The sequence below is a fragment of the Tripterygium wilfordii genome, chromosome 7 (genome assembly GCF_013401445.1).
Source record: "Tripterygium wilfordii isolate XIE 37 chromosome 7, ASM1340144v1, whole genome shotgun sequence".
Classification (NCBI taxonomy): Eukaryota; Viridiplantae; Streptophyta; class Magnoliopsida; order Celastrales; family Celastraceae; genus Tripterygium; species Tripterygium wilfordii.
Window position 1 is genome coordinate 4,194,610 of NC_052238.1, and position 16,330 is coordinate 4,210,939.

The 16,330-nt window shown below is 39.3% G+C and overlaps 1 protein-coding gene across 1 annotated transcript; it reads left to right on the forward strand.

Moving 5' to 3' along the window:
* The first annotated feature begins 2,264 nt into the window (after positions 1 to 2,264).
* Positions 2,265 to 7,765, forward strand: LOC120001845 (protein trichome birefringence-like 14). Its single transcript, XM_038850333.1, has 5 exons — positions 2,265 to 2,376; positions 3,683 to 3,987; positions 4,686 to 4,880; positions 5,911 to 6,106; positions 6,570 to 7,765. Exons 2-5 carry the CDS (start codon positions 3,831 to 3,833, stop codon positions 7,396 to 7,398), a joined length of 1,377 nt encoding a protein of 458 aa, XP_038706261.1. The 5' UTR covers positions 2,265 to 2,376; positions 3,683 to 3,830; the 3' UTR covers positions 7,399 to 7,765.
* The last annotated feature ends 8,565 nt before the right edge of the window (positions 7,766 to 16,330 follow it).

Sequence of the window (16,330 nt, forward strand, 5' to 3'; positions counted from 1 at the left end):
TCACCTTACACGCACACTCACACTTACTCAATTATAAATCAAATACCGTGTAAGTCCTCCAAGTCCAAATATCCTCAAAATTAAATATTGCATGAATTATATATGTCACAAACGGCATGATTGTGAGTTAAAAGAAATGTATGCTTGTAAAGTTGCATTGCGTTAAAATTATTTTCCACGCGTCTTTCCTCGTCGTGATCTGGATCCCGGAAGTCTTTGGCCGGCACGTTTTGTTTTAATTATTTATTGGCTGTTGAATATATTTTATGAAGTCGGTGTGGGTTGAAACTTGAAATCCAGGCACATGGCGCGACACCGACACGCGCTTAATGATTTTGATTGTACTTCCTGCATAATGGTGCGAATTGCGAAATGGCCATGTAAGAAATTTTTTTAAAAGAAATTGAATATATATATATATATATATATATATATCATGTCTAACCGAAAATCACCCGGTACAAACTTGGATTTTGAATATTCAATATGAACTTAAATTTTGATCATCAAGTCCCCACACACACAAATTTTCGAATCCTTACCATATGATTCAAATGATTATATTGCGTATTATATTGAATTCAAGCTTAGCCAATGCATAACCACTTGGAGTGAGCTGTGGCCTTTTTTTGTAAACAGACAAAAATCTAACGAATTGGCATTATCATGTCTAAATTAGATTTAGCGACAAAAAGAAGTGTGTATATTTTGTAATATAGTTTATCTTGGTCAGTATATATATAGTTGATGGTAGGGATAAGGGATATATCATTATATATATGGACAATGTTAGAGACCTCCAAAATTTAATCCCTAAAAGTCCCAAAATCTATGTGGCATTAAAATAGTTATTGATTAAAAACACACATGTAGGACCCACTTCACATCCAACCCTCCACATTAAATGAGGGTCTTTTGGGGGTCAAATTTTGGGGGTTTCAAGCATTATTCTCTATATATATACATATATTAATATTACTGAGCCAACAACATAAGATGATAAATACTTAACGTAGTTTTGGATATATATGCTGACAATTTTATGTAGTTGGAGACTATACAATTTACGGCTAATTAGAGCGCCAAATCCGGCGTTATTATGGTTACCATGTGCAATTCCAACAAACCCAATCTTCCCATGGGGCCATATTGTGTACCCTCACTCTCATTCTCAAATCCAAAATCTTGTGTGTTGACATTTGGTAGGTTTAGTCAAATTGAAAAGCAATAAAGCACAACCAAATAGTCAAATTGGTTTTAATAGTTTGATGCCATTGACCATCACATGAAATCAACGAGGGAATCCATGCAACTATACCCCAATGATAAATTAATGCGTCACATGTAATACCCGTAAATCACATGAGCTGGTTAAGACTGGGGCTTATGACCTAGTACAGAAATAACGTCAAATCACGTCAACGTGGGAGTTAGAACCTAAGACCTCCTACGCACTTGTGTTAAGAGATTCAAACATCAAACTTTACCATCTAAACCAATGATTTTATGTTAACTATCACATGAAATGAATTTTCAGTTAAATCAAAAATTTATCAAAACAAAATATGTACCCAAGATTTGAATAATGCTATTTCAACATACTTGTTGGGTCTCTTGTGAGAGTCAAAGTATGACCCACAAAGTAAGTAATGACTCCCTTCAAAGTTTGAGTTTTTATGAGAATCAGTATTTCACAAGTATCCTTCAGATCCTCGCATTATACCTTGAATTCGTTCTAGATTTATTTTTAATTACTTTAGAGATAGTCAAATTAATTGGGATGAGTCATTTTAATAAATGCAGGTTATCACATTAGTATTTTGTAACTTAGGAAGATCAATCAATCAAAGCACTAATAAATTAACATGGGGCACAAACGATGACATCATTAAGGATTCAATCTAAATTAAAACATTCATGGATTTCATCCATTCATTGAACTTATTATTATTCAAAGTTTGAAATTTAGAAATTAACCCACCATAAATGTCCAATGATGGAAATATTTAATGAACCGGGGGGGTGGGTACCTCTGAGTTTCTATATTTAAAACGCGTGGTTCTCCCACATATCCATCCACACCGCACGATCTCAAGCATCCGCATCTAAAACTAATCACACAACGCCACGTCTTCAAATCTACCCTTAATAATGAAAGCTCCTTGTTCTAAATACGTGGCGAAATGTCATTGGTTGAAAATATTTATCCCACAAAAAAGTATTTCTCCAGGAAATTCATTGCATCTCCCTCCCTTCGCTCTCTCCCCCTCTCCGTCACCCTCCCCCCTCTCTATCCCTGTCTGGTGTGGATCTGAAGCATCGATTCATAATCACTGCGCGTATAAGTTTGCGAGCCAGGAGGACCATGTGAATTAGGTATGTGCATTCACCTTTTCTCATTTTTTTTGTCAAAGAAATTACTAATCTCTAATGTATATATGTTTCTAATATCTATGTATGCATGTATATGTTCATCTGTTACGAATATGTGACATTTTGGATTTTTGAGTTTAATCCTTCCTTTTCCATACGAGCATTGTGAGCCGACCTGTTTATGTGAAATTTTATTCGTGAATCTGGAGCAATTGTTTGAATTTGAATGGGAAGATGTGTATTGATCAAATTCTTCTTCCGGTAATCATGAATTACATTAGAAAAGTAGCATGAGAAACGGAATGGTTTGATAAACCTGCTGCAAATCCCCATGTCAATGTTCCTTTTAATGGTTGATTCATGGATGCTAAAGCAGAATATTGTAAAGATTACATATGTCTTGAAGAAGAGTTTCTTTAAGTTTTTTATGGGTTACCGAAATTAAACTGATAGAAAAGGAGTCTTGAGGGCTATTAAACATTGAGCTCGTGGTGCATGTTGTGTTCATTATTTCTAATGTATTTTGGTTGACTGCATTGTGGATGGATATGGAGTGGAGGTTATATATCCAGGCATGGTGGTTGAGCTGGCCGGAGTTTTTAAGCCAAGACAACTAAAAAAAGTGGAAAACTTTAATACAGGACGATGATTCGTACATTGTGATCAAATATCGATGCTCATGTTCTGGTAGCAGAGGCGGAATATGTTTTGATTTTAGTTTAATTTCATTCTACCTCTTGATTTTTAATAGGAAAGTTATCTAGTGCTTTTGATGTTTTGATTTTAGTTAAATTTCATTCTACCATGTGATTTGTAATAGGAAAGTTACATAATGCTTTTGAAAATTCTTTTAGCTCTTAGACATTGATAAATTCCATTTCACAATGTGATTGATTTTACCAATCAATTTCTTTATTAATATCATGTTGATATTATCGGTTGCATATTACTTTAAAAGAACATATGTTTTTTCTGTGAAATACCAGTAGTCCACCCATTGAAAAATTGTATGACAAATTAACAACACAATGAATTGATGTTTGTGTTGAATTTGTACCAATAAGAATACTTTAGATTTGTTGGTAGAACTGCCTACTTTGACCTTCTTGGCTTGGCCATTTTAGTATTGGTTTGTTTTGGGTTTCTATGTTTATTTTTTTAGGCTGAGTAATGGAGGGTGGGAGAGGTGATTTCTGAAGTGAAACAGGGAATTTCTTTTTGTGTTTGTGTTGTGTTGATTCAAAATGAACCATCTTATTCTTCATTTTCTTCTAGATCTTGTTTGAGCTATGATGTTTCTCGTGTACAGCTGAAGATTCCAGAAGAAGACAATAAAACTAGGGGCATATGATATACTTTTAGTGAACATGTGCAATCAATCCCTAACATAGTCGTTGAAAAGTTGAAGATGCACCAAAGTTTGCGGGTTTTGTGTTTTCTTTAGAGTCTTAGCAAAAATGAAAGGAGGAAATTCCCATAGATTGAAGGGAAGACATCTCTCCCTTTCCCTAGTTGCTCTCTTTCTCACAACTATATTACTCTGGGCCTGGGAGAAGAGACCTTTCATCACAAGCATGCAACTGGCTCAAAATCAATTTGTGATGCCCTCTTCAGGTTTGTTTCCTCCTTCCCATACCCTTACATGCAAATTATTTGTACTTTCTATGTTGTCTCCACTCTCCCGCAACCACCAAACTAATGTTCTATTATTGTATGTAATAAAACCTTTTACTGGTGAAGAAAAATTTAAAAACATCAAGAAAATAATGCTAATGCAGCCTATGTGATGAAAATGGGATTTCAAATAGAGACTGTTGTCGATGTAACTGTGGTATGCAGATTTGTGCATGCATATGATTAATATGATTTTAAAATTTGAAATAGCTTTAAATTCTATCACTTTCAACATTGTTGAGGATCCAATACGAGATTGCAACAGGTTCAGTTTTTTCCTTCTTTCCATGCATATTTTACGATGTATTTTTAGCCTTTAGGTATCATAATTCATAAGTTACCAAAACCTGGTTATTGAAATTAGATACCTTTACCTGCATGTGCAAGCTAATAGCTTAATAATAAGGCATAGCCTTCGGACTTCCATTTTTACATTAGATTGCAAAGAACCAAGAGAAACTTTGCAAATGATAACATTGGAACTAGGACTAATAAATTCTGAGAAAGAGAACTGGACACTCAGAAATTGAAATTGGGACTTTCTTGCCAAAATTGAGAATTACACTGTGAAACCAAGTTCTTAAACTTCCTTGATGTTTGCCATCATACCATAATTCAATTTTCTTGGTGTGATGCAGATTTTGTTGAGGATGCCCAAAAAGAGTCCTTGTTGAATTTGAAGAAGCACGTGGAGGATGTAAATTCGGATTCAATTACTACTGAAGAAGCAAAAGAATCTTTAGAAAATTCTAGTACTGTAGCAATGACAAATACATTCCCTTCAGAAAGGAAAGATGATGATGGTGTTTTGACAATCTCTTCCAAATCGAAAGGTAGTCTAGCTTAATATTAGAATTCATTCTACTTCTTTTATGGGTTTGCTACAAAATCGCGATTGGGATGTCTGCTTTAGTATCAGGACTGGCAAATTGAAAATGATCTTTGTAAAATTATTATGTACAACAATTAAGCCTTTCTAACCAGTAAGAGTAGCAGCTAGCAGTTACTTTGGTTGTATTTAGCAATGTCCAGATTGGAGAGGTGGATGGGGAGGGAGGAGTTGACTGTTTTTATTACTCAACCAAGTCATGTGATATTGACTCCTTTATGTGATGGTTGTCTGACTGGCCTTTAAGCTTCAAATGCAGTAGCATATTTTTGATGCCATTGAATAGAGGATTTCTCCATAACCTTACATGTGCGACCCGTGAGGCATTTCTGAAAATATATATGGCTCATTACCTTCACATTTTTCTCACGCGTCTACAGTTTGCCTTCAAAGTACTGGTTTATTGCGATAAAGTGATCATGTTGGCATCAGTTAGATGAAATACTATCATTCTATGCATATGACAAAAATTGTATCGTTTTGGTTGATTATCCAGGAATTCTGTTTCTAGGTCTCTCAGTCTGCCTCTCTTGTTCTGTCCTACACAATTAGTTGCAATGGAGGTCCTTTCTACCAAATCAGTTGTATGCATGATGGTTTTTGGAAAATGTAATGGTTGTATGAACGATATACAAAGAGTTATGGAAGTTGAGAATGAACGGAAAGATATTTGTTGCGTGGTGTTTTTTGGTTAACTTCTGTTGTAAAAGTTGAAAATGTTTAATTGAATGCATGATGAAGGAAGGAACTTTTGATTATTTTTATTGATGAGTTTGTGTTTTTCTTTTGAGGAGGGTCTTGATGAGTTTATATTATGTGTTTTCTCTTTTAGTTATCATCGTTCAATGACAAAATCTTCTATGTATTGGATTTAAGTTCGGTATGCATCAAAATTTGTCAGCAAGCCCCCTCCCCCTAGCGCTGAATGGAAAGACCATCTTTTGTATCTCTAATAATACCTAGTTTTTCCACAGGCTGTAATTATGCCAAGGGTAGATGGGTTGCGGACAGCAGGCGACCGCTATATTCTGGTTTTGGATGTAAGCAGTGGTTATCAGAAATGTGGGCATGTAGACTGACCCAACGAACAGACTTCTCTTATGAGGGATATCGATGGCAACCAAATGAGTGCAGAATGCCAGATTTTGATCGGGTTCAATTCTTGAGAAAGTATTTTTTTTCCCCTTTGCCTTGTTCTTTCCTTTTAAACTTCTTCTTTACTATGCATCCCATTGTAGTTTTTATTTATTTCAGCAATCCTTCTGTTGTACCGAGCAAATTTTTCCACGATTATTTTGTTTGGCGACTCATTTTTTGTATCTAATCCGATGAAGTCTCCTACTAAGGAGGGTACGATCTAAAACATTTTCAAATGACCTGCTAATCTGTCACACATGATTTTTTTAAATACTGATTTGCCCCAAGACGGACCCCATTTAGTTATCAATTTCCTTGCTTTTTTGTTGGTTTTCTCTGGTTGATTCGTGTTTGTGAGTCATGGGATCTATCCCCATTTAGTCACCAAATTGTCAAGATGTGCACAAACATGGCTTTGTTTGAACTTGGGCTTCTGGTCTATCATAAATTTTGTGTTGTAATTTATGTGTTTTCTAATCATGATATTATTTTCCAGGATGCAGGGAAAAACAATTGCATTTATAGGAGATTCATTGGGAAGGCAGCAATTCCAGTCCATGATGTGTATGGCCACTGGAGGGGAAGAAAGCCCTGAAACTGAAGATGTAGGAAGAGAATTTGGCTTAGTCAAACATCATGGAGCGATACGCCCTGATGGATGGGCTTATCGGTTCCCAAGCACCAATACCACCATTTTATATTACTGGTCAGCAAGCCTTGCTGACTTAGAGCCTTCAACTATAGAAGACCGAGCCAGTGATGTTGCCATGCATTTGGATCGTCCACCTGCTTTCATGAGGCAATTCCTCAATCGGTTTGATGTCTTAGTTCTTAATACAGGGCATCACTGGAATAGAGGAAAGATTAATGCAAACCATTGGGTGATGTATGTAAATGGGCAGCCTGTTGTTGATAGAAAACTATTGCAGATTGGGAATGCCAAGTACTTTACAGTTCATAGTGTTGTCAAGTGGCTTGATTCACAACTGCCATTGCATCCTCGACTTAAAGCTTTCTTCAGGACCATTTCACCTAGGCATTTCCTTAACGGGGACTGGAACACAGGGGGCAGCTGCGATAATACCAAGCTGTTAACCAAAGGGAGTGAAATTTTGCAAGATGAATCAAGTGATACAGTCGTTGAGGATGCTGTCAAGGGTACGAGAGTAAAGATTTTGGACATAACTGCTCTCTCTGAACTGAGAGATGAGGGTCACATATCTCGCTACAGCGTTAAGGCAAGTCAGGGTGTAAATGACTGCCTGCATTGGTGCCTACCCGGCGTTCCAGATACATGGAATGAACTTCTAATTGCACAGATATAGGGTCTTACCAACTATCTCCAAAGGTTTTCTAGGAGATGCAGAGACCATCTGCAATTCGTTTGGTCTGCAAAGACTGCTGCCTGATAGGTAACTTTCCACATTTTATTTTACTTAATCAGATAATAGTCAAAGCGCCTAGTTCTTATCCATTTGTTAAACTTGCATGGAGATGAAGGAAGAATTCTTTAATAGTGACTAGAGATCGCATAGGATTTGGAACAATGAATTTGTCAGAAGAACGGTAGTATTCTAAGAAATTCTTGACAAATCTATGGTTGCTGTGTCAAAGTGTGGCCTTGTATGTATTTTATTACTGTTATTGATATATAAAATCGACAATAGCCGCACGGATTCCCAATTTTTTGCATTTAGTGTGTGTATCAGTGTCTTCTTATAGTTTAGTATATGAGTTGATTGTGTAAGCTAAATAATCTATGTTTTTTTTCGTTGTTTACGGGTGATTAGCGTCTTTACATGGGATTTTGAAGATCAGACCTTGAACATATGAGATGTCTGCTTGAGTGGTATGAACATACAACATAAACAGATGTCTACTTCAGTGGTATGTACATATATCATAAACGTACAGTTGTTTCCTACCCATTTCAAGCATGTCTTTTTTGGTTTTGTTTCTTATTTCTTCTTGAAACCGTGTGGGACTGCCTCCTCTAATGTAGTAAAGCTATGTTGTTGTTTTTCATGTGGCCTTGACTAGTACTAGGCTCTACCAATAGATATGGTGTCAGCTACTTCAAAGCATGAGGTGGACTTGTTTTCCATTCAAGTCCAAGAGCCATCAGCCATGGATGCAACCGTAATTCCTTTCCAAGATAATCCTCAACATTTTTTTAACCCACAGCATAAGTCAAAAACAGGCTTTTGGAGCGACTTCGCGAGATATGGATTGTCCCAACCTGGGGGATTTCCTAGATACTGTTTTGACTTTGATTTTTGCTAGCTGGTTCATTTCTGGCTTGCCACAGCTTGTTGTGCATGTTAGTGATTTTGTCCTATGTCTCCTTCCCAACCCACCTCATTTTTTTTAACAAGTACCCATCTAGACACGGTCATATTGGATCCCATCCTACATAAGATATCTCGAACAATTACATAAATTTTTGATGCTTGGATCATTTTATTTATTTTGGATAGAGGGGAGGGAATGAAGGAGACTCGAATTCGAGACCTCTATGAAATATCACACTTGTATGTCAACAGAGTTATTCGTGCTTCTTGGAAGATTTTATTTTGTAAGTCGTAAGGTATAATGTGAAAACGTGAACGTAGCCTGCGCCATGGAACCGTGACTACTGCACACGTACATATTACGGATGGGAATTGGGAAGCAACTGCGGACAAACTGACAAACAACTCCTAATGAAAGACAAAGACATCACAGATGTTCACCCTTCACAGTTCACAAATATATAAATATATTGAATTGAATAGCGTGGACTCTGAAATTATACATTTTTTTCGTTGATAAATTACGCAATCTGAAAAAAGGTCATAACCAGGGGCAACCTCATATGCATGTATATGAGATGGTAAAGGTAGAGAAAAGTCATGCTGGGCGGGGTCCCACAAAGTTCAAGCCCAAGCTCTAGTGCATGCATTCATGTGATTGAATGGCGTGGAGTTTGAAATTATGAAAAAATTTCGTTGATAAATGACGCAATTTGAAAGAAAGTCATAACCAAGTCAACCTCATATGCATGTATGAGAAAAGTTCAACTGGGGTAAAATGATGAACTTGATTATCGTAACTCTTAACACAGGGGGGAGCTCCTGAGTTTCAATCTCATGCGTGTTTCTATTATAGCAATTTACGATATGAGTCCTTGTTCAACCTAACGTATACAAATATCACTCTGCGTTATCTTCTCTTCCCACGCTGAGTCTATTAAAACTCTACCAAGTAAGCCACATATCACATATAAAGAAAATAGTTGTATCATTTATTATGTCAGAAAGGCAATAGTACATACTTGACTAATTCTCTCAATATTTGGTTGTAGTAATTACTTCTAGAAGACATTCAAAATTTATTGATAAAATAAAATTAAAAATTGTCAAACCTGATGTCCTCAATGATTCCGTTTACTCTTCCATGCAATTTCTTCTAGCTCTAAATTAATGCCTTCTGTTTCATATGATAGTACTCTACATCAAAAGTGCCAACCTTTGGTCTTTTCAAATTGACACATAGGGTCTCCACAAAACAATTTTTACAAGCTAGGGCCTTATTGCTATCTATATATATTTGGTCCATCATGTCCTCCTCTTCTACTCCTTAAACCACACACACACACAGAGAAAGGCACAAACTTGCTAAATCAGCAGAGATGGATCCACGGATCAGAGTTACTCACGAAAGTTTGAGATCAAAGAAGGGCAAGAAGCAAGCTCTCCCTCCAAGGAGAGGACTTATCAAGCGTCTGATATTCAAATCTTTTGTCCAAAACATTATCTCTCTTCTCACTTTTTGCTGCTCCTCATGCAACTGAAAGTCTGAAACATACTGCGTGCATGTGTACGTGTTCTTCAGCTTATTTATGGAAGTATATCAAATTTTGTTAATTATTATTTTTCCTCATGATTGTACTTCTATGCTTTACAATTTACATATACTAAGATTAGCTAGGTAGATTGATTTCCACAACATTTGTTATATTAACTAGGAACACCATCACGTCCAAAATTTGCTCGGTGTTGCCGACTTATCAGTAGGTCCGACTAGCTGATAGGCAGTTCTTGGATGACCTGTACAAGAGAAGAGTAAGTTACTGGGGCCATGAGGTGCAAGATTTGTCTCTTCAACTGACTTGAGCTTTGCATAGGCCCTCCGAGTATCACCTTGGGACCCCGTGGCTTACTTTTCTCTTGTGCGGGCGGGTCTTCGAAGAATTGCCGCACAATCAATTTCTGACTGCTAGTCCGACTCACTGATACGTTTGTAAAACTGATGCAGACCAGAGGGCTGAAGACTTGGCTCTAGACTTCTTGGACAAATGGGACAAATAATGTCTATTGTTGTGTATTTTTGTCTCTGTGAACTCTTGGCCCAATGCTTGTCTTTCTTGTTTAGGTGGGCCTTTTTAGTTTCTTTCTTTTCAGTTTGTTATTTTTGTGGGCCTGGTTGGGTTAGTGTTGTTGTGGCTCATGTCCTTTATTTGCCCTAGGGCTGTATTGGGATTGGTATTGAATGAAATAGAAAAGACGAAAGTCTCTCTCCCAAATTTGTTGTTCGTGCGAACACGAATCTGGATGCCTATAATCCTGGGTATTCTTAGACTAAACAGGTTATAGAAGATTGCCACTTTGAGTTCCATCTCAAATCCACGAAGAAGTAAAGTAGTCTTGTTTGAAGAAGCTTCCGCGGCATCAGTTTGGTATCGAAGCCAGGTTATGGCACCAAGGAGGCAGCCCCAGCAGCGCCTTGATGCAGTGTACGAGCGTGATACTTTCATGAGGTTTGATCAACGGATTGAACGCATAGAGCAGATGGTGGGACAGTTGACGGAAGGTATGACCACACTCATGAGGAACCATAATAAAGTTGATCCAACTCTGCCTGTAGATCCACGTCCAGGAAGGTTGGATGGGGGTTCTAGTGACGAAGATGAGACATATTATGAGGAAGAGTCGCTTCAGCAACGACGGGCACCAGCTGATGATAGACGACAATGGGAGGCGGGGATGCGAACCGAGATTCCAGAATTTCACGGCAGCCTTCAACCGGAGGAGTTTTTGGATTGGCTGGCTATAGTGGAGGAGATTCTTGAATTTAAAGGTGTACCTGAGGATAAACGGGTGCCTCTTGTGGCGACCAGATTCCGAAATAGGGCGACTGCGTGGTGGCAACAACTAAAGTTGATGAGAGACCGGTTGGGTAAATCAAAAATCTGCACGTGGGAAAAGATGAAGAAACACCTGCGGTCAACATTTCTACCTTATAATTTTCAACGTTTAATGTATCAGCGATTGCAGAACTTAAAGCAAGGAGTTCGGACAGTTGATGACTATACTACCGACTTTTATCAACTCCTGGCCCGAAATGATATTCAAGAAACGGAGGATCAGTTGGTCTCGCGGTATATTGGGGGCTTGAGATTGATGATTCAAGATACTGTCAATTTACTTGACCCCGTGTCTGTTTCGGCGGCACACCAACGGGCCAAACAAATTGAGAAACAATCTCGGCGAGCTAGTATTTTGGGTAGTTCCTCCAGTGCGGGGACCAGCAACATCCATAATGAAGCAAGTAACTCCACTGGAGCTCGTGGCACTCCCAACGGGGGTCAACCCAGTAGACCCACAGGTAATAGCATGAAATGTTTTGGCTGTGGAGAGGTTGGTCATCGCCAATCTGAGTGTAGGAAGACTGCCGGGAAACGGGCCTTTTTTGCTGAACCTGATGATGTGGATGATGAAGGAATTGTGACAGTTGGAGAACCAGTTTATGATGATGATGGGGTTGCTGAGGAGTTAGTGGCTGGGGATGAGGGCGCAGCTCTAGTTATCCGACGCACTTGTTTAACACCCAAGGTTGGAGGGGAGGATGATTGGCTGCGCACTAATATATTTCAGTCGACTTGTACCGTCTCTGGCAAAGTTTGTCGTTTTGTAATTGATGCAGGTAGTTGTGAGAATATCGTGTCGGTGGAAGTTGTGCAGAAATTGGGTATCACAGCTGAGAAGCACCCCAAGCCTTATAAGTTGGCTTGGTTCAAGAAAGGGGGGGAAGTGGCTGTATCGCAGCGAGCTTTAGTCTCTTTTTCTGTGGGCGTGAAGTATAAAGATGCAGTTTGGTGTGACGTTGTTGCGATGGATGTTTGCCATTTATTACTAGGACGGCCATGGCAATACGATAGAGGGGTAACCCATGATGGAAGATCCAACACCTATACTTTCATGTTTGATGGTGTCAGGATTGTATTATTGCCTACTAAAGAACCAATCAGTCCTAAATCTACAGGGGAAGCTGCTACGTTATTGTCATTGGCTCGTTTTGAAGCAGAGTTGCTTGAATCAGGCACGGTTTACATGCTGATTGGGAAAGCAGTTGAGTCTTCGGTACCGGTACCAATTTCGGTTGCTCCAATGCTTGCTGAATTTGGTGATGTCTTTCCGGAGGAATTGCCAGTGAGTTTACCACCTCTACGTGACATACAACATCAGATCGATTTGGAACCAGGTGCAGTTTTGCCTAACAGGCCTCATTACAGAATGAGTCCCCATGAGCATGAAGAACTTCGCAGGCAAGTAGAAGATTTACTTTTCAAAGGACATGTGCGGGAAAGTTTGAGTCCTTGCGCCGTGCCCGCTCTTCTCACCCCCAAGAAGGATGGTTCGTGGCGAATGTGTGTTGATAGTCGCGCCATCAACAAAATCACCATACGGTACAGGTTTCCCATCCCTCGTTTGGATGATTTGCTGGATCAAATTAGTGGGGCAACTATATTCACGAAATTGGACCTGAAAAGTGGTTACCATCAAATTCGGATCCGTCCGGGCGATGAGTGGAAAACGGCATTTAAGACGCGTGAAGGCTTGTATGAATGGCTCGTTATGCCTTTCGGATTGTCTAATGCCCCAAGCACGTTCATGCGAGTGATGAACCAAGCTTTGAGGCCTTTCATTGGCAAGTTTGTTGTTGTGTATTTTGACGATATACTCATTTATAGTGTGGCTCCTGACCTACATCTTCATCACTTACGTGAGGTTTTAAGCGTGCTTCGTCAAGAGAAATTTTATGCTGCCATGAAGAAGTGTGTGTTTATGGTCACTCGGGTGTTGTTCCTCGGTTATGTGATTTCTGGGGAGGGCCTCCAAGTGGACGATTCCAAGATTGTGGCTGTTAAACAGTGGCCTCGACCGCGCACAATCACTGAAGTCCGAAGTTTTCACGGGCTTGCGTCATTTTATCGACGTTTTATCCCTCATTTTAGTAGTATCATGTCCCCTATTACTGATTGCATGAAAGGTAACAAGTTCTTATGGTCCGATGCAGCAGAAAAGGCATTCCACACCATCAAAAGACGCTTAACCACGGCACCAATATTAATTCTGCCAGACTTTACACAGCCTTTTGAGCTGTACAGTGATGCCTCTAAACAGGGTATCGGTGCCGTTTTGAGCCAAGGTGGCAGGCCTGTGGCTTATTTCAGTGAAAAGTTATCAGGTTCCAGGCTTAACTATAGTACATATGATGTTGAGTTTTATGCAGTGGTCCAAGCCGTGAAACACTGGCGACATTACTTATTTCACAGAGAGTTTGTTTTGTACACTGACCATGAGGCTCTCAAACATCTTCAACGGCAGGACAAGGTTTCCTCGCGACATGCGAGTTGGGTTTCTTACTTGCAACGTTTCACTTTCGTCGTTAGACATAAAGCTGGGGTTACTAACAGGGTTGCTGATGCATTGAGTCGTCGGAATGGGTTATTATCTACCATGCGCATTGAAGTCCCTGGGTTTGATTCCTTCCGTGACTTGCTTGCCACTGATTCCCACTTTGCTGAAATTATGAAGAGTGTTTTAGAGGGACACAACTCTGAATTTGTACTGCAGGATGGCTTTTTGTTTAGGGGAAATCAACTCTGTGTTCCTAATTGTAGTCTTCGTCTACAAATCATTAAAGAACTCCATGGAGAAGGCCATGTGGGACGGGATCGCACTTTACAGCTAGTGCAGTCCTCATATTTTTGGCCAACAATTCGTAAAGAGGTGGAACGCTATGTACAGCGATGTCGCGTTTGTCAATTCTCTAAGGGCACGGCTACCAATGCTGGTCTCTACATGCCATTACCTGTTCCTACGCAGCCTTGGGTGGATGTTAGCATGGATTTTGTTCTTGGACTACCGCGTACCCAACGAGGTAATGACTCTATCTTTGTTGTTGTTGATCGCTTTTCTAAGATGGTGCATTTTATTCCCTGCAAAAGGACCACCGATGCTGTCCATGTGGCACAATTATATTTCCGTGAGGTATATCGCCTTCATGGCCTCCCTACATCTATCGTGTCCGATAGAGATACCCGCTTCCTTAGCCATTTTTGGCGTAGTTTGTGGAAATTGTTGCATACCACACTTAATTTCAGCAGTGCCTATCACCCTCAATCCGATGGGCAAACGGAGGTTGTTAATCGCTCATTGGGCAACTTGCTTCGGTGTTTGGTGGGTGACCATGTTAAGAGTTGGGACCTCAAGTTATGTCAAGCGGAATTTGCCCATAATCATGCTGTGAATCGTAGCTCTGGTTTTAGTCCCTTTCACGTTGTCTACTCTGTTGTTCCACGGGGACCACTGGATTTAATACCGTTGGCCAACAAGACCAGAATTCATGGGAAGGCAGAGGATTTTGTGGCTGGCCTGTCAGCCACTCATAAGGCTGTGTATGAGAACCTGTCCCGTTCCTATTCCAAGTATAAACAACTTGCTGATCGACGACGGAGGCATCTTGAATTTGAGGTAGGGGACTTTGTTTGGGCTGTCCTCACGAAAGATCGCTTTCCCATTGGTGAATATAACAAATTGTCCGCCAAGAAAATCGGTCCGGTGGAAATCCTTGAGAAGATTAACCCCAATGCCTACCGCCTTAAACTACCCAGTCACATCCGCACAGCGGATGTTTTTAATGTGCGGCACTTGATTCCTGTTCTTGAGGACTCTTCCGATGATGACGCTGCTGTGAATTCGCGGTCGAATTTCCTTCACCCTGGAGAGAATGATGCAGACCAGAGGGCTGAAGACTTGGCTCTAGACTTCTTGGACAAATGGGACAAATAATGTCTATTGTTGTGTATTTTTGTCTCTGTGAACTCTTGGCCCAATGCTTGTCTTTCTTGTTTAGGTGGGCCTTTTTAGTTTCTTTCTTTTCAGTTTGTTATTTTTGTGGGCCTGGTTGGGTTAGTGTTGTTGTGGCTCATGTCCTTTATTTGCCCTAGGGCTGTATTGGGATTGGTATTGAATGAAATAGAAAAGACGAAAGTCTCTCTTCCAAATTTGTTGTTCGTGCGAACACGAATCTGGATGCCTATAATCCTGGGTATTCTTAGACTAAACAGGTTATAGAAGATTGCCACTTTGAGTTCCATCTCAAATCCACGAAGAAGTAAAGTAGTCTTGTTTGAAGAAGCTTCCGCGGCATCAAAAACGGATCAAATTTTGAACGTGTGATCAATGGCATTGTCATATTCATTAGGAAAGCAAAATGTTAAGGTTTGATTGTGATTTTCCCAACTTGTATCGAAGAAACGTGTGGGTCCTTTGCTTTTTAACATTCATTTGTAATTTGGTTATTAATTAAGTTCAAATTACTTGGTCATGATTCAAGCACAGAATTGCGTCTCCCTCTCTCTCTCTCTCTCTCTCTCTCTCTCTCTCTCTCTCTCTCTCTCTCTCTCTCTCTCTCTCTCTCTCATATGGCTATGGTATGCCGTTGTGGATCAGACTTTTCTACATCTCTTACATCTTCGTTTATGGTTGGGTTGTACATGTTATGTGAACGATAAAGAGTGTGCAAATTTAAAAATTTTTAAAGTCACCAAGCCTGATAAAGTTTAACGGAAACGACAAATATAAATGGTAATAGAAAGGTCTAAAACAATCAATTTATGTCACAATCTGAAGAATATTGAGAAAGAGGAGGAGGTGAGAGAGGTTTGATCCAATCCACTTGAGATATTATTCATACTCTGAACATAAAGTTCACGTGTTTTGAGGTTTTTCTTTTCAAATGTAGTATTTAAGGCATGCTCATACTTTATAAATTATATCATTAATTAGTAATTTGATTTTTTACCAGTCTTAACAAATTACTTTTTGTTTAAAACCAGTAATGCAATTATGAAAATTTGAAATTGAAACTATAAAAACTATAAATCATTATAAATTTATCTTATGTAGAATTACAGAACTGTATATTCCT

Coding starts and splice junctions, on each gene's coding strand:
- LOC120001845 (XM_038850333.1), top strand. CDS start 3,831: ATGAAAGGAGGAAATTCCCATAGATTGAAGGGAAGACATCTCTCCCTT. Junction 3,988..4,685: donor ATTTGTGATGCCCTCTTCAG/GTTTGTTTCCTC, acceptor GGTGTGATGCAG/ATTTTGTTGAGGATGCCCAA. Junction 6,107..6,569: donor CGGGTTCAATTCTTGAGAAA/GTATTTTTTTTC, acceptor ATTATTTTCCAG/GATGCAGGGAAAAACAATTG.